This window comes from Acomys minous (assembly GCF_964271855.1).
Source record: "Acomys minous genome assembly, chromosome: 15".
In the NCBI taxonomy this organism is placed as follows: Eukaryota; Metazoa; Chordata; class Mammalia; order Rodentia; family Muridae; genus Acomys; species Acomys minous.
Genome location: NC_140497.1, coordinates 70,611,934 through 70,635,151, shown reverse-complemented (window position 1 = coordinate 70,635,151; position 23,218 = coordinate 70,611,934). Strand labels below are relative to the sequence as shown.

The 23,218-nt window shown below is 40.6% G+C and overlaps 1 protein-coding gene across 1 annotated transcript; it reads right to left on the bottom strand.

The window, feature by feature from the left end:
- Positions 1-11,966: 11,966 nt before the first annotated feature.
- On the bottom strand, positions 11,967-22,834 carry AMTN (amelotin; the record flags this gene model as incomplete). Its single annotated transcript, XM_084759812.1, has 7 exons — positions 11,967-12,308; positions 14,119-14,145; positions 15,656-15,691; positions 17,704-17,790; positions 19,529-19,594; positions 20,864-20,950; positions 22,781-22,834. 7 exons carry the CDS (start codon positions 22,832-22,834, stop codon positions 11,967-11,969), a joined length of 699 nt encoding a protein of 232 aa, XP_084615938.1.
- Positions 22,835-23,218: the final 384 nt, after the last annotated feature.

The following is a 23,218-nucleotide window of genomic DNA, read 5'->3' as shown; positions in this document are numbered from 1 at the left end:
TACTGTCTTCCTCCCTATCTTTCAGCTTCTGGATGCTTTTCGCCCTTTCTGTGACATTCCCTGAGCCACCGAGAGGGTGGTATATGTCCTGTTTAGGGATGAGCACTCAGCCCACGCCCCTCAGCACTGCGAGCAGCCAAGAATCTTGGCAGGCAAAAGTGCCTCTGCTTAAAGTCTCGGGCAGCATTCGTTTATGTTAAACACAGAGGTTTAGAAGGGAGTTTGGTACCATGTTTAAGGTTTTGAATAGCATTTATCTATGGGCATAAGCGTATGTTTAGAAGGGAGTTTGGCACCATGGACATTGATTGACACTTTGCAAACGTTGTTAGGATCTATCAATATGCAGCTAGGCCAGGAAGTATTGCTCTGAGTTGCACAGGCAAACTGCTGCCCAAAGGGGTTGTGCTGATTCAGAACTGAATTTCATTACATACAGTACAGCTGCTTTCACCAATACTCATCACTATGGTTGGTTACAAATGATGCCAAAACTGGGCAGAAGACCTGTCCAGAATGAAGAGAGAACTTTTAGGCTGCGCGTTACTTCGAATGCTGGTCGTCTGGATCTTTCCTCATAGTCTTACCTAAGTCCCCTGTGCCCCTTCACTTAGTGCATTTTCTTTTTATCATTTTGCACTAATGCTATGACTAATGTTTACTCATCCATGGAGCTTGCAATTTATATACAAGTTTCATTGATTATAGTTGATGGGATGCCAACTGATGACTCAGATAAGGCCATTTCAGTATTAGGCAGTGCATAGTGGAAGAAACAGAGCTCGCATCTGTTGATATGTTTCATGTCCTGTAAGGTGGTTTAGGGCATTTGGGCCATAGGGTACGAAGGCAATTAATAATAGTTGCTATTGAAGACAATTACAAAGTTGTTTTCTTTTCTTTTTTTGGGAGAAGGACACCCTTTTCTCATGGAAGATTTTCAAGAGATAAATATGGAATGGATAAGAAAAGTAGGAAGTAATCCATAGAATACTACAGTTTTCAAGCTCCATGGCTGAATTCCAAAATTAGTTGTCAAAATTTAATGGGTGAAGAGAATATTTGCATAAATTAGCATTATCACGCCAAACATTTATTACAAAGAAAAAACAGCAAGTATCTGCAAGAGAAACACAGAGCACACCATTTTTAATTTAATCATCAGTAGGCGATAACTGCACCTGACTGGACCCTGAGGAACATTACTGCTGTTTATCTTTCTCAAAATCTACAGCCACTGTATAGCCATGTGAAATTATTTAGGAGAACCTAGGGTGAGGGATAGCTTTCAAAATACCCAGTGAATACTCTTCCAGACTGTAAAGGTCACTAAAAAAATGTTGGTGCTGAGAAGTTGGCTTTGTCTGTCAAGTGCCTCCTGCATGAGACTGAGGACCTGACTTTGGATTTCTAATGTCTACATAAAGAAAAATCCAAGCTGAACCCAACTAACAAAAATAGCAAGCATGGTTTATGCATTTATAACGCTAAAGTGGGGGTTGGACACACACACACACACACACACACACACACACACACATACACACACACACACTATAGAACCTGAGTCTTCTGGAAGAGCAAGTGCTCTTAACAACTGAGCCATCTCTTTAGCCCTTCATTTGTTTTTTTGAGTATTTTGAATATTCAGCATATTAATCTTCTGTCAGAGGTTGTCTGCCTCTGTATGGATTTCTCCTTCACTCAGTGATTATTTCCTTAGCAGTAGCAAAGCTTTTAAGTTTTATGAGGCCCCATTTGCCAGTTGTTGAGTAAATGGAGTCTTCTTCAGAAAGTTCTCAAAAATCAAATTTAATTAATTAAAAAAAGATAAGCTAGAAAATGGTTGAAGATTTATAACATTTATTTCTAGCCTACATGCGTGCGCGTGTGCGCACACACACACACACACACACACACACACACACACACACACACACACCCCACACACACACACTGGAAAAGAGAAAGAGAAAGGCTCTCAAACTAAAGGAGATTTTTAATAGTGTGACTCTCAAATACAATATGGGATCCAGACACTTAGATAAGAGAAGGGTAGGAAACTGGTGGTGTCTGGTAAAACCTATAGATTAGTTAATAATATGATAGCAACATTAGCTTTTTTTTTTAAAAAAGATTTTTTTGGATTAACTGTATGCATGTACACACATGTAATGAATTATAATAGCCAAGGTTATTATCACATTCCTAATGTGTGTGGTAGAATAATTAACACAAATGGGAGTTACAGAAAAAGGAGTGTTAGGGAGATAATTTCATTTCTCAATATGTCAGTGTGTGCATAGTGTTTTCTTTAAAAATATGTAGAATAATCTGTTGAAATATAGAAACATGTTAAATATGCTTAATCTTATAATGGTTTAACGACAGATTTAATCCAGTGAGAGTGTAAGTTGGTGATGGTCAGCAGGCTCCTGTGGTAGCTGCTTGCTGAGCATAGTGAAGCTTCCCTGAGCATGTTTCTGCAGACTGAATAACCAGTTTCACATGGTCTGGCGAGACACTGCTGTGGAAAGCAGATGAGGCACAGTTATAGTGTGGGGCAGACGGGGTGTGGACGTGGGAAAATGATTGGTAATTAACTAGGGGAAGCATGCTGACTCAAAGTCTGTTTGAGCAGAGGTAGAGAAGAGTGCTGGTACCTATTCCAGTATATGGGATCTCCTTGGTGGACAGTCCACAAGTGGAAGCAGACGGCAAGAAACTAAACAGTCTTACAGCAGCTGTACGTGCTCACAGAAAACACCAAACTCCTGCAAGGAGTCGCGAGAGAATAGTTGCTGTCACTCAACTTCATAGGCTCCACCCACAAGCAGCCATCGGCCAGTCCGTCATCAAAGCAAGAATGCTTGTCTAAAAATCTTACTTCATACTGGCAGGAGGAATTAAGTTCCCTTTGGACTTAAATATTTTCCACGTTTGCTAAATTCCTTTATTTTACACACTCAGGCCTATTATTTACACCTGCTATCCCATGAGCAAGGGCTGATCATCCTGCAAGGGGTGGGCTCCTAAGTTGGTCACATCTTTCACATTACTCAGATGGACATTATTCAGAAAAAGAAGCAATTTTTTTCTTATCAAACACCCTGTACTGTCACCCCTGCTACTTATGTTGGAACAGTGGAGAAGAACAAAGAAAAAAAATCAAATCCTTGTACTTATTTCAGTTTTGGGGTAGAGAGAAGGAAAAAAAAACACCCAAACACCCTAAAACCAAATAAACCAAACCAAACCAAACCAAACCAAACCAAAAAAGCCCCAAAGTGGAAACAAAGTAACGGAAAATTTCAACTTTATTTCTTATTTGGATATGTCCACACAGGTAGAGATTTCTAATAAAAATATCTTTAGCCATGTCAGGATATTGGCAAATAAGTGTGGCTATTCAATAAAGTGCTTTAAAGGTGTTTTAGAATGTAATTTCTAGTCACCCCGGGCTACATGGTAGTAACATGTAAGTCATGGGCTTCAGGTCATTAATTGTATTTCCTATACTTTTGAATGCTGACTTTTATTTAGTTCCGTTTTCAGAAATAGTCATAATAGTTACTTGGTAACTCTAAGACTCACCACTCTCTATGATGCAGCAGCTTAGAAAATATTGCAAGCTCTAGGAAGGCTTGTGGAGACCCTAGTGAGAAAATACTTTTGGCAGCCAGACAAAGCTCATTTGCCTTTAATGCAGCCCCCAGGAGGCAGAGGCAGCCCAGCTCCAGGTCCAATGGGGAGCCCTGTCTTAGGGGGATAATGTGGAGAGTGATGGAGCAGGGTACCCAATGTACATCTCTGCCCACCTTGTGCATACATGTAAACAGGACCTCACATACATATACACAAACAGAAAAACTAAGAAGGATTTAAAAGTACAGATAACAGTAGTGCATATTCTTTATGACAACGTTGTGATATTTAGTTTTCTAATGAAAACTTTGACACATGTGCGGGGTGTAATAGTTACTTCTGTCACTGCTGTGGCAGAGTACCCACAGGAGCCATCGACAGGGAAAGTTGGTTTTGCTCATGGCCTGAGGGAGATACATTCTCTCATGACTGCTGAGGTAGAAGCTTGTAGCTGGTCACACTGGCATAGATTAAGAAACAGAATTAGACTGGCAGCAGGGATGGCCCAGAATTCTTAGGGCCGACCCACAGGGTGCAGCATACTCCGTAGGCCTCATGTCCAGAAGGTTCCACAAGTCTCCCAAAGCATCACCACTAGTGAGGAACCAGGGGTTCATATATGAGTGTGAATGAGAACAGTCCACACCTAACCATAATATAAAGTAAGAAGAATAACTAGGATGTTTTGGAATCTCGTGAGCACGCACATATGTGCACACACAAGCACACTTCACTTAAGGTGGTTTTCATGCGCAATTATTTTTTTAAAGATTTATTTATTTATTATTATATATACAGTGCTCTGCCTCCATGTATACCTGCAAGCCAGAAGAGGGTATCAGATCACATTACAGATGGTTGTAAGCCACCATCTGTGGCTCCTGGAAGAGCAGACTGTGTTCTTAACCTCTGAGCCATCTCTCTAGCCCCCCGCAATTATTTTTATTATGTTTTAATTTATTGTCTTTGTGTGTGTGTGTGGCTCACACATGCCATCACACATGTGTAAAGATCAGAGAATACTTTGCAAGAGTCTGTTTTTCTTTCTACCTTGTGTAGCCCAGGGATTGAACATACGCCATCAAGACTGGCAGCAGGCGCCTTTACCTGCTGAGCCACCTTCCAGCTCCTTGACGTCTCACTTTTTCCTTCAGGATAGGAGAGGATCATTCATGCTGAATTTGTGGTTAGTCTTTATATTTATGAAGTAGTCACTTCTCATTCCTCATAGGGTGGAGTCAAGCATCATGTGGGGGGAGGTTGTTTAACAGAATTAGCTACCAAGTCCCAGACAAGACAATAGAGGCTGAGTTTCAGAGAGCGATTGGGCATTGCAGTAATCACAGCAGTCAGAGCACAATGTCATCGAGTCCCCTGTACCTTCTCTGTCCATAGTAGGCAAATTTCTATGAAAAAAGAGACAAAACTGATTCATATTAAAAAATCCACATGAAATATAGAGAAGTACAATTATATTTTGCTTTAAACAACTGAGATTACAGTCAAGAAATTGAAAACAAATCTTTAAAAATACGGTTGGGAGCTCCAAGCTATAAAATTTGGCATAGTGTATTTCAACAGGAGCAACATAGAAATTTTAGAGGCAAAAATGGTAATAAAATGATGAGAAAAATAGGAGTGATGCGTAAAAGCAGTGTCTTCCCATTGTGGTTCCCAACATCCTAGGTTGATGTTACTGGTCAAATCTGCCGGTGTTTCCTTGAGCATGAAGCTGCATTTTGATGGATCTTCAGCTGTGACTTTTTCCCCTGGCTGTGGAGGTTCTTCAGATCCGTGAGGTCCCAGCTGGACCAGTTACGCACTTTGTTTTTCTTCTTTTTAAGTGTTTCTATGTACTACATGTGTCATATACTCTCTTACTTTGCGTGGGTCCTGGCTTCTCCCACGTCAGCCTTAGTCATCTTTCTTCATGGTTATTCCAGTCTGCAGTTGCTTCATGGATGGCTGTCAGATCTGAGACTTAATTCACCGCCAGTACTGTTGGGTCTTGGGTTGGGACTGCTTTTTCTTAGCTCTGCTTAGTGAACCACTAGTAGTTTACTGCCCCAGAGCCACCAGGGAGAGAAGATTTCTAGCAAATCAGCAATTTGCAAATGTGAGGCAGATATTTTGAAATTCTAACCATTTGTGGGTTTTGTATGTGCTTAAAAATTAAAACACATTTTTAGCAGCTGTAAATTTACAGAAAAATGGAGGAGTAACTGTAGAGATTTTTCAGTTACTGTTTCCCCCCCTCTTCCCAACACAGTTAATCCTATCGTCATCTCCTTGTATTAGTGTGGTCCATGTGATGCAATTGATGATCTAATATTGATGTATCACTATTAGCTGGATGACATATCTTACCTCAGGGTTCACACCTTGTGTTGTATATTATATATTTTAAATTTCAGATTGGTGTAAAGAATATTTTACTGCAGTTCTAATAAGGTAACATTGGATCTGCAGATCAAGTTGGGAAAAACTGGTATCTTGACAATGATGAGTTCTACCCACATACATGAAATATCTCACTGGTGATTTATGACTTTTTCATTTCTTCTATTAAAGTCTTAGCGTTTTCACAAGCATGTTTATGTTTAATTTTAACCTGTGGTTATTCTTTCCTCAAGTTTATACGCATGCTCTCCAAGATAGCCCTGCTTATCTGCATATTGTCATTAAGAACTTCAGATGTCTGTGGTCATATTGGGGGGCGGGGTAGAGGTCCCCTTGTGTCATAGGTCTAGGGGAGGGGAGTAGGATGAAGGAGGGAGGGAAGAAGGGAACAGGGAGATACAACTGAGGGGATAACAATGGGGATGGAATCTGAATAAATTAAAAAAAAGAACTTGAGATGTAGCTTAAATGGAAATGTCTACTAGATTTTAAAGATTTAATAGCATAAAAAGAGGCAAATAGTCATAAATAACTTTATTTTACATACTTATTATATTATATTTTAGTTATCTTAAATAAAAATATTATTAGTGAAATGAATTTTATTTACTTGTTTTTACCTTTTTTTTTTTAATGTGGTTACTAGAAAATTTAAAATTATGTATGAGGCTGGTATTATATTTTATTAATAACATTTCTCTAGGTGTTTATATCTATTGTTCAAGTATGATGGCCAAATTGGGATTAGAATAAATTAGGATTCAATGTTCTAAAGATCCTTTATATTTTTCACACAGAATACCCTCAGTATATACTATTTCCCTTTGATACTCCAAGTAGAATTTGTCAGTTAGAAAAAGAGATATACTATGGTGACTTTCTTGTCATCTAAAGAGGCCATAAAATGATGATTATAAAAGAAAACACAAGGTTAAGCTCTAGGGTCCTCCACTACTAGAATCTCTTCCAGGGCCTTAAGATGTTGCTAGTAGAAACTGAAGAGGGCAGCCCTCTGGTGCGCGCAGGCGCAGACGTGTGCCAGGAGCTGTCTGCTTTCAAGTGTAATCCTGTGGCCCTAGGCACTCTTCCCAGTACCCTCGACCCCAGAGACCCTAACAGTGCAGGTTGAGCACTTGAGCATAATGGCCTGGCTTAGAAGGGAGTATCCGCTTCAGAACAAGGACCCCAAATGCCAAATGCTCATCGAAGATCCTGCCTTGCTTAGTTGGACCTACTCCATGATCAGCAAATATTTACCCTGGTTTCAGACCCACTCCCAAGAACTCACTTTTAGGAGCTGTGGCGGCATTTGGGCCCCTCATCTTCTGGATTACGCTTTCAAAATAGACAGGGAACAGAAAGGAAAGACTTACCCAGGAAGGAAAATTGGACTGAACACTTAACCTCTCCTATTAAGTTTGGCAAGGATGACTCTATCTTTGCATAAATAAACCTGTAAATCACTGAAAAAAAGAGATAATACTAGTAATGAACCTATAAAAGCTGATTTTTGTAGCTTTTGCAAAAGCAAGACATCTTTGTTTTATTCAGTACTGAGGATTGAACCGAGGGCCTTGATTGAATGAAATACCCAACCAATTTCCCCCATCGTTTCAGTTGTGTTTGTGTTTATGCGTGCGCGTGCGCGCGTGCGTGTGTTTATAGGCATATGGAAGCTTGAGGTTATTAGAAACAATTGTTGATTGATTTCCTATCTTATTCAATGAGGCATAGTCTCTTAATTAAGCCCAGAGCTTTCTCATGGGGCTAGTCTTGGTATCCACCTTGCTCTGGGGAGCCCTGCCTCCACCTTTGGAGGCGGGAATCACATGAGGCCACCATGCCCACCAGCACTTTGTACTCAATTCTGGGAATCTGACATCTGGCACTGTATTTCCATGGCAAGCACTTTAACCTCTGAGCCATCTCTCCTAGCCGCCTCCACCCCGCAGCCCTTTCATGGTTTTACTGTGAGAAGGTTTAACTAAGTTGCCCAGACTGGCCTTGAACTCTCTCCATAGCAGTGACGGTGCTTGAACTTGTGATTCTCCTGCCTCAGCCTCTGTAGTAGCCAGGACACAAGCTACAGGCTTGTGACCAGGATATAGTTTGAATCTCCACAATACTACAGATGGTTATGACTTCTGTCCACTCTGAGTTTTTTACTATGAATTGTATTGGATGGCACTGGTGTGGTCCTAGGTAGCTTTTGGATATACCTAAGGAAAATTGAATTGAGGATACATTTAGTTTAGGCTTAGTGGGGGTATTTTTCTGTTTTGTGACTAGTTATTCCTGGTTGTCCCACTTAGAAATGGCTTCTAGAATTGCTCCAATTGTCACTTAGCGTTTTCATTCACCAAGTGCTGAGACCTCCCAACTTAAAAGTCAAGGTCAGAATCACTATGTGACTGTATTTCGTGGCACTTGCTGACAGTAAGCCTTTATGTCTTTTCTCCCTAGACAGTGTTTCTCTGTGTGGCCCTGGCTGTCCTGGACCAGGCTGGCCTCAAACTCACAGAGATCTACCTGCCTCTGCCTCCCGGAGTACTGGGAGGTATTTGTGTCATTAATGAAAGAGGAAAAAAAATCTAAACATTTGAAGCCAGAGACTTGTCTATGAAAAATGCTACCAGTTATCAGATGGTGACATTGGCAACACAGGTTTCAGTTTGCACCAGCTTATTAGGGAAGCCATTCTACTCAGGAATATATTTGATACACAGCATTTAAAACTAGGTGTATTGCAATTGTTAGTTTTTGGGTGTGGATTGAATGAAATTGATTTTTTAAAAAAATCACAAATACTGTACTAGGTCATACATTTGTAACAGTGAAGCAAACACTGGGTTTCTCTGTATGAATGAGGTTCAACATATGTGACCTGAAGAGGATTAAGGTACATGGAATTGTCATTGCTCAAAGTTGTTCTCAACATTTCATCTTTGAGATCGTTCGGGTATATTGGTAAAGATCCTGGACTCGCTTTGTGGATCAGGCTGGCATTGAACTTGCAGAGGCCTGCCTGCTTCTGCTTTCCAAAGTGCTGGGATTTTAGTCACGAGAACCAGCTGTAAATCTATTTTTATAATAATATTTGAATGTTTTACTTCTACATTCTCTGAATCTTCTCTTAATCTAATACTGAAAATTTCTAATATTCAATACAGAAGCAAATGAAAGAATCTAATCTTTTGATATGTCAAACATGAGGAGTTTTCAAGTCTAAAATCATTCTTATTGCTGACCTTTTTTTTTGGGGGGGGTGAAGGTTTGCCCACAAAAATGTGACAATTCACATGCATGTTTGTGCGATTCTGTAGATATGAGACACTGAATGGCAAATCTTTAACCGCTGAAGGCCTTGGTAATGTATTTCATGGTGTATATTTAGGTCTATTGTGTACTGATGGGACCAGATACACATGAAGAATGCTATTAGCCTGATTCATGATGTGGGGTTGGGTGGAGTGGGGAGGGGTGGGGGAGGGGTTCTTCATTTTAACCTTGGTGAACTGCAGTGGTCTGGGTTATAAATGTAACCATACTAACTTCTGCCTTTTAGGTGGATACAGCTTGAGTATCACGTGGGTCTGACTGAGTGGTTGCTTTTAGTGTTGTTTTCTACTCTCAGCTAATGAACATTAAAACACCATATGCCACAACCCCAGCTTTGACTCTAAGGCTGCTCACGGACTGACAATAGTTTATTTCTATTGCTTGCCACAAACTGCCATAAATAATTTGCATTCTAAAAATTAAATTTGCATTTCTTCTGGGATTGTGTTGGGAGGTAGTTGTGAGTGTGCTGGAGTTTATCCCCACATTGTTGACTCCTTTGCTTGAAACACTTCCCACTTCTAGAGGAAATTCTAGGCTTAAAGACACAAAAATGGGCTGCAGTAATGCAGTTTCTGAAGTCATCCAACTTTTTTCCAGCCCCAAAGAAGAAAAACATCAGTTTTCAAAATATATTTTAATACACACATCTTCCAAATCTGAAGTGGCATGTTAAAGTCAAAAATGATCTATATAGTGATTTTTTGAACATGAAATTCTTTTCATTCAATATAGCTCCTGAAATTTCAAGGTAAGTTTCAGGTAAACTAAGATTTATACCTCTCAAGCCCTTTCATGGCCTCTCAGTCTTTTCTGTCATGTCTTTAATGGGCATGATTCACACGGAACTTCCAAGTGTGCTGTGGTTTAGCTGAGGAGATCTGAAACAGCTTACCGAGGTCCTAAAAGAGACAAGGTGAATTTTATTTTATTTTTATTTTTTCTTATTTATTTATTTTTCAAAGATATATATTATTTTATTAATTTGTTCTTGTTACATCTCAATGGTTATCCCATCCCTTGTATCCTCCCATTCTTCCCTCCCTCCCATTTTCCCCTTATTCCCCTCCCCTATGACTGTTCCTGAGGGGGATTACCTCCCCCTGTATATGCTCATAGGGTATCAAGTCTCTTCTTGGTAACCTGCTGTCCTTCCTCTGAGTGCCACCAAGTCTCCCCCTCCAGGGAACATGGTCAAATGTGAGGCACCAGAGTATGTGAGAAAGTCATATCCCACTTTCCACTCCAGAACATGGAGACTGTTCTGACCATTGGCTAGATCTGGGTAGGGGTTTAAAGTTTACAGCCTGTATTGTCCTTGGCTGGTGCCTTAGTTTGAGCGGGACCCCTGTGTCCAAATCTGCCTATCATAATGTTCTACTTGTAGGTTTCTAGGATCCTCTGGATCCTTCTACTTTGCTATTCTTCCATGCTTCTCTCATCTAGAGCCCCAATAGGATGTCCTGCCCTCTGTCCCAGTTTCCTGGTAAGTGAAGGCTTTCGTGGGACATGCCCCTTGGGCTAATATGTAGATATAAGTGAGTATATACCATGTGAATTTTTCTGCTTCTGGCTTAACTCACTCATTATGATCATTTCTAGTTCAATCCATTTATCCACAAATTTCGGGAATTCCTTGTTTTTAATAGCTGAATAGTATTCCATAGTGTTGGGAGAATTAACATAGTGAAAATGGCCATCCTACCAAAAGCAATCTACAGATTCAATGCAATCCCTATCAAAATACCTACACAATTTTTAAAAGACATTGAAAGTTCAATTCTGAACTTCATATGGAAAAACAAAAAACCCAGAATAGCTAAAACAATCTTATACAATAAAAGGTGCTCCGGAGGAGTCTCCATACCTGATCTCAAACTGTACTATAAAGCAATAGTAATTTAAACAGCATGGTACTGGCACAGCAACAGGCTGGTTGATCAATGGAATCGAATCGAAGACCCAGATATAAATCCACACACATATGGTCACTTGATTTTCGACAAAGAAGCCAAATCCATTCAATGGAAAAAGGATAGCATCTTCAACAAATGGTGCTAGTCTAACTGGATGTCTATGTGTAAAAAAATGCAACTGGACCCACATTTGTCACCTTGCACAAAACTCAAATCCAAGTGGATTAAAGACCTCAGCATAAAACCAGAGACAAGGTGAGTTTTAGATGCAGGTAAAAGCAAACAAAGGAATGCAGATGGGTGGTTTATCCATTGCGTTCATTTCAGACTATTATCAGAGGCTTCTTGTGTTATTATATGCAAGAATATAAGAAATTATGAAGTTCATTCTAATTTGGTTACAGGCCCCCTGTGCACATGTGTGTGCATGTCAGTGTGTGTGTGTGTGTGTGTGTGTGTGTGTGTATGTGTGTGTGTTGGATGTTATATCACCAACAGAATCTCTTTTGCTAGGGTTAATACCATTGGGTTTGTAGCCTGGTAGAACTATTCCTTCATGTGCATTGATGCCCGTGAACAAAGAAGGCTCCTTGCCTTTACTGAGGTCTGTCTTTGTCAGTACAAGGCCACTTGGCAGGCAGTCTTCATAGTGGCAAGCATGGGGTGTTAGTACTGGGATTTGTGGCTGGGCTCCTTTTCCTTAAAAAGGGAATGCTGAAGCCGGGACAACTTACTATTTGGTGGGTCTACAGTGGTTCCGTCCGTGGTGTGTGTGGCCCTTCGCATGCCCGCAGGGGTGCTCATTTCATAGTCATCATCATCTGTGACACCAGGAGTTGTGACATGGCCTGGGGTAGTCCCCTGGTTGGCTGGGGTTGCTCCTGCCTGCCCTGCAGGAAGGACTCCGGTCTGCACATCCGGCTTAACCCCTGCCTGACTGGAGGGTGGAATGCCTCCAGGGAACAAGGGATGGATAAGGAGGCCCGTGATGATTTGCGAGGCCAATGGCTGGAATAGGGAAGGAAACAGAAGACAAGGTAACAAGATGACCCAGTCCTTGTGCTTTGGAGGACAGCAGGCAGGCATGGGAGTGGCAGGAGGGAGAGGCTAAAGTCAGAGAGAATCCCAAAGACCCTCCATCAGAAAATTGTCCCTGGCAGGGCCAAGTCTCATGCTGGGTTCAGTGTTGGGATTTATTGCTGGGCCCCTTTTCCTTAAAAAGGGAACAGACATGCATGGCAGTCCTAACAAAAGGACAGCTTGGACTTGTCAGGCATTCTGCAGAAAGTGCTAGGTAGAAAATCCACAAAATATTGACAAGCCCTTTCTCTGTCCTTGACCTTTCTTTTCCCCATAACAATTAAAAACAAAAAAGGAGACTACAAGTTAGTGGGAAATGAATGCAAGTTGATTAATGAGGCTTGGCCTTCATGGGCTGAGTCCTGTTAAGCTCTCTTCAGCGTCCTTTAAGGGCAGCACAGAGCTAGTTGGGTCAGAAGTAGTTCTCTTGGCGTTTGCACGGCCTGTGCATTTCCTGGGGTTCCTGAGGGAATACCTCTATCTCCGAGGTTTTCATGGTTAGCTTCTGCTCGAGGTCTAACCCGGGCATGGTAGTATTAATGTAAGTTAGTTCTCATGGTTATGCTGAGGTGATCTGAGGGCCGAGACCCTAGCCAGGGAAGCCTTGTCTTAGACTTAAGTGATCCTGAAGGCGGAGCTAGATCCCGGCTAGAGGAGAAAGGCACATAACAACACAGAACATTGCAAGCTGAGGATCATGGCATATGATTTTAAAGTATGAAAATTAGGATTAGCTGAGAAGACTGAACATATTCTATATAAGAGTAAGTATTGTTTTGTGAAACCATGTGTGTATGCTGGGCTGTGTGACAATTTCATTATTACCGTAGGCTGCCCTAAAACAATGTTTGGAAACTACTAATGCAATAGAACACATGGCTGTGGCTCTGGATCGCTTTTTTTTTTTTTTGTGGTTGTTGTTGCTGCTTTTGAGACTTAGCTCACTTAAGCTTGCTGAGCCTCAATTTATCTGTCAGGTACTTTGTGGAGTGAGGACTAAAAGTGAGAGAGCTGCTAAAGTGCTTGTTACATGACAATGTGAATGTCCACTTGTCGGTGCTGGCAAAGGAGCTGCCGAGTCGCACCTGGAGAGCTATTTAGGGTAATGTGGCAAATATAACACACACCCTCTTCATAATTTAAAAATAGTGTTCTATGAACCTGCCCCTAATTCCTTACCACTGTCTTTATGTTTAGATACCACAGTAATCCAAATAGATGTTTCTAAACATGACCTGTGCATTATTGCATGAAAATTATGACTGATGGGAATAAGAATTTTAATTCCTATTCTCCAGTTATTTGCATTTATACAATTCATCACTTCCATGATATAGGGGGAAATTGCATAAAATGGAAAGTGCAGCAGCTTTAATACTTTCTGAAGAATTAATGCTTGTATTACTTTGCTTCTGCATCTATGGAATGGTGTATAATCTTCAATAAAAAGTTTAAGTCAATCAAAATAATGTTTAAAAGTACGCAATGGCCCGCTGGGTTAGTTCTGAGTCTGATAGCAATATAGAGAAAGGTAACGTGCAGTTGAGTTAATGTACAGTAGTAGAACAAGGATGGCAGCGTTTTTAGCTAAGAAGGAATAACCAAACTTGAGGAGCTGTGAAACGCATGGCTCACTGTAGAGAACATAGGGATGGGTGGTGGTCAAAAGATCTAAGAGGACACTGGGCAAGGTGTGAGGAACTTAAAATGGGAGTGACTGAAAAGATTTTCTTTTTACCAATTCCTCTGAGCTTAGGAGAGTACCCTAAAAGCAAAATGATAAACAGAAGCAATTAGAGCAATTTCAATATATTCAATACAATGTATATAATATAACTAAAAACATTAAATACTTCTAAATATTATAAAGAAAGAGTTTTATTTTACTTTCAATAATATATTAGTGGTTGGTATCTATACCAGAAAACTCATGCCAGGATGTGGTTTAGGACTGCTCATGTTTATTGTTGGATAATGTGACTTACCTTTATCTGAAAATTATATATGTATATATGTGTATATATATAATTTAGTAATAAAAATACATTGGAAGAAGCCTGAGGAATAAAGAAAGCAACAGAAAACCAATCCTATGATTTAAAGATGGGTTTTTCAGGTGTTTTCTACAAATTTGTTAGTCACATAATAGAAACCTTTATTCATATAGTTTATTTTGACTTTCTTTTTTCTTGTATTTCAACCCCTTAGTTGTCTTACTGCAAAATAGTAATAATGTAATTTTAAATGGATATATGGTATTTACTTGTGGTTGTGTTGTAGTTTACATAATTTTTATTTCTGGTTTAGTCTTAAATTTAAGGTTTAGCTGTACTTTTATACACCATAAATGTTACTTGATGAGTATGTTGTACTTAAATATTTTCTGCACTTCAGATTTTTTTTCTTGAGATACACTTAGATTTAGAAGAAAGAGCTGGTAGGAGGAGGTACAGTGGATGACACACTCCTGTAATCCCAGCACTGGAAAGGTTGAGGCAGGAGGATTGCAGATTTAGGGATGGCTGTTAAAACACTAAGAATTTATATGGATTTTATACTAATATTTACCTCTGATTTTAGGAATGAAGCTGCCATATGATGCTGATACTGATCTTGGTCTTTGGAAATTTTATCAGTGAGCTCAAGAGTACTGTATTTTCCAGACCATAAGATGTACTCTTCCCCCCCCAAAAAGTGTGTGTGGGGGATTAGGGTGTACCTTATGGTTCAATTGCTGTTTTTACTATTTTTCTTGTTTTACTGCTCTAAAAACTGGGTTCTTCTTATGGTCAGGTGCATCTTATAGTCTGAAAAATACGGTAACTTTCATAAAAGCAAATAGCAAGAGAAAAAAAGGGGAGATTGAGCATTTTGGGATAAACACTTATGACTAAAACATATTAGACATCAAATTAATCCCCCACATCACGAGTCATCATATTCATCCAATTAAATTATTTCTTTCTTGGCAGTGTGGATCAGGGGGTGGCTGTCTGCTTCATTTACTGGGAGTGTGGCTAGAGGAGCAACTATATCTCATTCGTTTTTAGAACGGATGTTAACAGTGGCGTCTACAAGAGACTGTGTCACTATTAACTGTAAAGAGCTTCCACGTGCACCTGCCAGTCAGCCAGGTAAATTAGACCTTTTTAGTCTCAGTGCTCACACAGTGCAGAGTGAGTCAGAATCCTGGCACCTGACTGGTGAATTGAGACAAGAGCCATATTCTGCACGTGGGTGATTAAAAATCATAGTCTGTTTAACAGTAGCCTTACCTGGGCTCCAAGTTGTGCCACAATGATGGGTAACACCTGAAAAATAAAGGGACAAAAATCACTGTTAAAATATAGTACTAGGGGGTGTGTGGATTATGGGTTACAGTTGTTCAGCAACCCATAGCCCTGGTCAAGCTCTTCAAGGTAGGTGAGAAGTGTTGATGACAGGGTTAGTGTTAGGAGTCTCTGAAGTGGCACAGGAGTCGGCATGCTGGGATATTCTCTACTACTCCAAAAGACTTAAAATGTTAATTTTTATTTAAATAGAAAATCCATAGTGTCAGGAAGAAATAATCAAAATTGACCTTTTAACGTAGTATGTACCACCCTGAAGATTTGAGTAGTGCACAGTAGTGCCTGTCAGGCCAACAGTGACAGCCAGCCTTTCTGTAAAAGCCAGCCAGCTTCTTGTTTACTGACAGCAAAACACAACAGCAGCTAAAGCAGCAGGAACAACAAACCAACCACCCATCAGCACTGGTGAGGAAGGGATGGTTAGGATTTTGGAGAATGCCAAACTGAAGTCTCTCCTTAATGGAAAGCTAATTGTTCATCAGTGTAATTACAAAGGAATTACGTCGTCTTACTTGCCGATTGGAAGTTGTTTAAAGTAGTATCAGTGGGTACATGTGTGTTTATTATGTGGTACAAACTGTTGTAGACACTCTTTTAATCTTTACAACAGTTAGAGGAAGCATCTACTTTAAGACCTGTTTTGAAATTTGAGGAGAGGGAGTCACATTAGGGTTAAAATAACTTTCCTACACCACACAGACTGTACACGAAAATCTGGGATTTGACTAGCTACATGTTGTGGAATCTTCTCTTCCCAAGGTTAGCCTTTAATAGGCTTCAAACACATCCCTAGGTTTGTGTCATTGAAAGTTATCCAATTTTATGTTGCTTTTAAAATATTTATGTTTATGCCCATACATATTTATGCTTATTATAATTTTATTATAATTTGTGGGCATATGTATTCTCATAAATTGGTACTACTATCACCATCTTGGGTCAGAGAAGCTTCTTTGTTTGGCAATGGGCAGCAGCTATGGCAGAGACTCCTAACTGATCTACATGCTGAGAATAAAAAGACCGTTGAATGCTCAGCCCCAAATGAGACAGTCATAATGACCAATTATATTATTATGTACAATATATGCTAATAAAATACTTCCATAAAGTTATCCACTCTACATACGATGAAACAGGTTTGAGGGAGTGGAGTTTGGCCTAGGAGAAAGCCACGGGGACCCAGGGACATTGAGGGATCCCCAGAGAGAATGAAGAAAGAATAACCCAGCACTCCTGCATGCTGGGGAACATGCAATGTCAGCTCTTCCACACTGAACCTTTTATAACATGCTCACTAATGCCTCTGACTCTCTGGGGAGTACCATGTTGTGTTGCTCTTTGACCAAGTGTGCTTTTGTCATTCTCCTTCCCATTTCTCCCACGCCCCACAGTAGGCTCCTAGCCCACTGCATCCTCTCTTCCTTCATCTTTTCCTGGTTATGGAGGGGTCATTGAGGCAATTGAGACTGACTGAGCTGGGCAATCTGCATATGAATTACACCAGCATCATGAATTAAAGAGGCTCGCATTTCCTTTGCCTGTTTCTTTGCTCTTTTTTAGAGGGAAAAATTTATTCTCAAAATTCTTATTATCAAAAAAAATTATGTCTTTGTTTCCCAAAAGTCCACGAATGAGTTCAAAAGAAACATCCCTCAACACAGCAATAGATTTAGTTATAAGGATGTCACTATAACATGACTTAAGAAGCCACATTTTTGAAAAAAGAAACCCTGATTTTCCAGAATAAAGAGTTATGTATATGGCACCATATTATGCAGTTGGTTACTAACATTAACACTGTGAGGAATTTTTTTTAAGGCTTGAAAACAGTTTGCAATGCTTTGTGTTTAGTAGAACAAAACCTGCAAGTTATCTGCATTTTGCCTCCAAATTCTTTGAGATAGGGTCCTTCATCCCTGCGGCTTCAGCGGAGAGAAGTGCCCTCGGGTTCAGAAAGCCTTTCCTCAGTTTACCTGGGGTTGCAGTTGTTGCTGTCCATTCAGCGGCCCCAGGGTGAAAGGGAGAGTCTGTGCACCATGCGCCGCAGCAGCAGGGTGGAACTGTGGGGCATCAAAGAGGATTTTCATTATGTTTCTTTCAGTTTGAACATCTAGGGCCTTAATACATACTTATTAACGGTAAAAATACATTTAATGCAAGAATTTAATATATAAGTCTATAATATTTTATTGTGTGTAATCTCAGAGATGAAATGAAGACATTTCATTTCCTAGCACAAGGTCCATTACTAACCTCAACATTGATTTCTTTCCCCAAGGATTTTTTATATTTAATTACATTTATGCATATGTGCCAGTGTGTGTGTGTGTGTGTGTGTGTGTGTGTGTGTGTGTGTCTGTGTGTGTGTGTCTGTGACTGCAGCTGTCTCAGTAGGACAGAGGATGGCACTGGACCCCCTGAGGCTGGAGTTATAGGAAGTTGTGAGTGGTGGGTGTGGGTGTAGAGAACCGCACTGCTCTGTGTGGGTGTAGGGAACCGCACTGCTCTGTGTGGGTGTAGGGAGCCGCACTGCTCTGTGTGGGTGTAGGGAGCCGCACTGCTCTGTGTGGGTGTAGGGAGCCGCACTGCTCTGTGTGGGTGTAGGGAACCGCACTGCTCTGTGTGGGTGTAGGGAGCCGCACTGCTCTGTGTGGGTGTAGGGAGCCGCACTGCTCTGTGTGGGTGTAGGGAACCGCACTGCTCTGTGTGGGTGTAGGGAGCCGCACTGCTCTGTGTGGGTGTAGGGAACCGCACTGCTCTGTGTGGGTGTAGGGAACCGCACTGCTCTGTGTGGGTGTAGGGAACCGCACTGCTCTGTGTGAGTGTAGGGAGCCGAATCGCGGGCCCTCTACAAGAGCAATATACAGTCCTGTCTGCATTACACTGCTACAAGCCCTCTACAAGTGCTGTTAACCCCCAGCCTATCTCTCCACCACCTACATTAAACTAAAAATAAAGAAAGAAAAATTTTAGTGTGTATGTGTTCTAGTGCCACAGCATGTGTTTGTGTAGGTTAGGGGACAGCTTTCAGTGTCTGTTCTCTCCTGTCACCCTTAGGGGGTTTCTGGGCTTCACACTCTGGTTCCAGGCCTTTGTTGCAAGTGCTTTTACACACTGAGCCATTTGTCCTCCTTTCTACCCCAGGAATTAATTTTTTTTTAATTTGGTATATCTGAGATCGTTTACGTAATTTCCCCAGTTCTAACTACAATAATGGTTCTTGGACATTTTCTAATTGTTTTTTCCCCTTAGAAGTGAATTATGAATTCATAGGTATTTCCAAACAACGCTGCAAGATACAGAATAAAATACCTTGTCCAGAACACCGATTAATAGTATATTTAAATCTGAACACTGGGTTGGATCAGGAGGGAAACATTTTTCTTCCCCAAACAGATGGATCTTTACAGATGTTCTATGAGCAGAGAGAAGATCTTGTTGTCCTTGCTTGTCACCGTAGAGGGTGACAATAGCAATCACAGTGTTTATGTACCACATGAATGTAGTAGGGGGTACCAAGGAAGGTCTGTGGCAGGAACTTAAAGAAGAGGCATCAGGATCTGGAGATTAAAGGTGGACATGAGATAAACCGTACAGAGGGATTTATTTGGAAAAATGTCAAAGAATGACTCAGTGCCACCTGACTCTCTGGCTTTTCTCCTGCTCCTCTTCCAGCCCCTGCGCCTGTGTACTTGTGGACAGACATGTCACTATGTTCTTGACTCTCCTTCATGCTCAGCATCACTTCCCTGTTTATTAAGCAAAAGGGAGCGAGAGGATTTATAAAAGAGTACTCACCAGTTGCAGGTCTGACCCCAGAGTGAGCAGCTGTGTCAGTGGTATTAGATTTATGGAAGGAAAAATCTGCAGGGCATTGAAATTGGGCATTAGACAAGAGATTATCTATTTCGACTACAGTGTCAATAGTAGATAGTCCCAGGTAGCTGGTACTGCTCTCGGAATCAATGAAAGCAAAGGTTCAAGCTCTCTCACTACCCTCAAATTGTCTATACGAGGCCTCATCATTTCCTGTGTTGTTCTGGATGGCCTAGCAGTGTTCCAAGCTTCTGGTATTCATCAGGTGATTTATTTATGTTTATTAGTTATAATATTTTTGTTTTAGTACTTAATTTCAAACATCCAATTATATATTCATTCTCCTAAAAATGTCTCTAATAGTATAAGCTACAGGTTCTTTAAGGAGTTAAGTTGATTCAACTTGAATGATCAACAATGTCCAATAACTAAAGAGACAGTTTGAACTTCCAACACTATTGATGGACATTTCAGAATCTAGATGAAGGCAAGGCAGGGCCCTTTATAGCAAAGTAGGAGTTGGATGAGTGGGGAACATAGACGTGAAAAGACAATGCAATCATCAAGGTTCTTGAAATATGTATGAAAATATAGGCTTTACGGCAAAACATCAGTTCATTGGCAGTGATGAGACTTAAGAAAACCGTGGGAGGGCATAGGGAGGTCTCAATGGATGCAGCATTTGCTGTGCAAGCATGAAGACCCAAGCAAAGAGCTGCATATGCAATTCCAGTGCTGGGGGTGGAAAAGAAGGATCCCAGGCTCGTCAGTAGAGGAAGACACCTGATGTCAGCCTCTGGTCTCCACACATTCATTTACATGCATAACACACACACACACACACACACACACACACACACAGATAAACACACATGGATACACCCATGGACATATACACACACATGAGAACACACAGTTGGCAGATGGTGAAGAGAGTGAGTGAGCCATACATACATACATACACACATATATACCTCTTAACCTGTTTTTAATTTTTTTAATCTTCAAAGCACAGAGAATGTCGCAGCTTTGCAAATAGGTGATGCTATCCACTTTTCAAAGCTGTTTAGATTTACCAATAGTTGTTAAACCAAATTCCTGCTCATATAATTCACATACGAGGGAAAAAGAACTAGGCTGCTTTGCTTTCTTCATTTAAATGTAAAAGCAAGTACATTTGCATTCTTTTTTTATTTCTCCCAAGGAAAAAAGCCTCTTCAGACACAAGACTGTGCAAATCTGGATTTTAAAAAAGTTGCCAGTCTTAACACACCTCCTTTCCTGGTTTATTAGTCTTCGCTCTTGTTGGATGCTTACCTGATTTGGCTGCTGTTGGGTTCGAAGTGTCACCTGATCTGGAGTCGGTTTTGTTGGAGGAAGTCCCGAAGCAGGGCTAACCTGCTTCTGTGAATATAAATATTTGGTAAAGTGAGAGAGATGCGCTTGAAGTTCTGTATCCATTTATATCGGGAAGGGAACAGGCCACCCCTAAACAACACTATGACTATAAACCCCATGTTTTCTGGAGCAGTTTTAAGTCCTCAAATATTTTATGCAGGAGATAGAATCAGAAGCTGGGGACGTGCCAGGTCAAGGCTCCAGGGGTTGGCCCTGGCCCCCACTCACTTATGGCAGCTGTTCCTCTCCTTTGTTATGACTCCTCTTACACTCTGACTCTTAAATCTATGCACATTTGCTTTTTATCCCCCTTGCAATATTTGAATTAAACTTCCACAAGTCCTACTGTAATTTTTTTTTAGGCTTCTCATTTTTGTCTTGCTCGTGACATGTCAATCCTGTAATGGAAATCCAGTCTCTTTCCTGGTCAGTGTATTTACTATGTATTAAAATTTGTTAAACATTCAGGGGAAATGACCTTGCAATCCACATCATCTGGTTGTGTGCATTTTTTTTTTCTTTTTTATGTTTTATAGGTGAAAGAAGACCTGGGCAAGGTCATTTGGTGAGTGTCAGAGTCAATACTAAGACTACTGCAGTGAGTGACTCTAGTTCCTGAATACAATAAATCCTCCCCGCAGTCCGACCCCAGAATGCTGTCCCTGCTGGATGCATCCCAGAGGTCAGGAAGGCTGCTCCTCCAGTGCGCCAGCTCTTGGGCCATTTTCGGGTCTTTTGCTTTTTATTTTGCTTCCCCTACAAAGACAGTCTGCACTGAGAACTTTTTAAGATTATTTTGTTTCATCCTCCCTATTCATTTTTTCTCCGCAGAGATTTTTTTTTTTACAGTCGAAGCTTTCTCTAAACAATGATTTGATCTGTGTAGTCATTGTGAATTTTTGGGGGGCATCATGTTCCCCTAGTTTTGTTCTCATAAGTTTTAGCAATCAGGACAAGTCTGTTTCCAGTGAGTCTCTGCTGATTGGACCGGGGAGTGTGGAAGAGCCACGTGAGACTGAGAGCTCTTGTCCTTCTTCCAGAGTAAACCTATTGCCCTTTTTCTTGTATATATCTTAAGTGTCTTGATCAAAGAGAAGTCCACGTACAGATAAAACAGCCCATCTCTGTGTCTGTAAAATAACTTAGGACAACTGAAGTAAGGATGGAACACCTGTCCTCTTCCTCCATTTTAAATACTTTGTAATTTGTATGTGTTAAGTAAAAAAGGCTCACCATTTCATAATGTGTGTCACACAGTTTTGTAGCTAAAGAGCTTATTCCATTTAGATGCTTTGTTTATCCAATAGAGAAATGAAAAAGCATAGCTTACCCTTTTTGTCATGAGCAAATAACTAGTCCCCAGGAAAATCTTAATTTTGTTTTGGAAAATAAAATAGCTCCCTATTCTGTCACTCATGTGACTCTATTGCTTTGCCGAAACAACAGAAATTCTTCCATGATAAAGTGGAGCAGGGCGTGGTGGCGCACGCCTTTAATCCCAGCACTTGGGAGGCAGAGGCAGGCGAATCGCTGTGAGTTCGAGGCCAGCCTGGTCTACAAAACGAGTCCACAGCCAAGGATACACAGTGAAACCCTGTCTCGAAAACCAAAAAAAAAAAAAAAAGTGGATGCATTAAAAAAAATGCAAATCATTGAACTTTACACTAACACCTTATTAGTTTAGCATCTTTTGTTTTGGAAGTTAAATTTGGAAACTTAAAAAAAAAATGGGTCATAGAACAGAGTGGTTTTGTCCAAAGGCACGAAGAGATAAATGTCTATAAATGAGACACGGCTGAGGCTGGTCAGTACATAAAGTAAACATATTGCACTTACTGGTAATGACTGAGTCGATCCTAGAAGACACCACAGTAGAATCGTAGTCTTCATGTTTCAGTTTGCTGCCTATAAGAACAAAATTGTGTTACTCCTTCCCTTTCTGTAATCTTTGAGAGAGGATGACACTTAACAGTGGCCATTCTCCTTGCAATCTGGCCAAGTAATGTTACCTTTGTGCTATCAGGCAAAATGATAGTCAAAATCCAGATGACTTCTCCACTTTACTCTGGTGCAAAATTTTGTATCTTTTGCTGAATTGTGTTTGTAGAAGGAATTTAAGCTCATCTGCAGGAGACAGACAACTTGAGAGACCAATCAGGACTAAACTGTCTGTGAAGTCATTCGGTTTCATTGCCCAACACTTCATTAGATGGGTTATTAGCTGCAGACATTAAATTACCCAATGTCTACGATTTGACTAGAGGGTATTTTAGG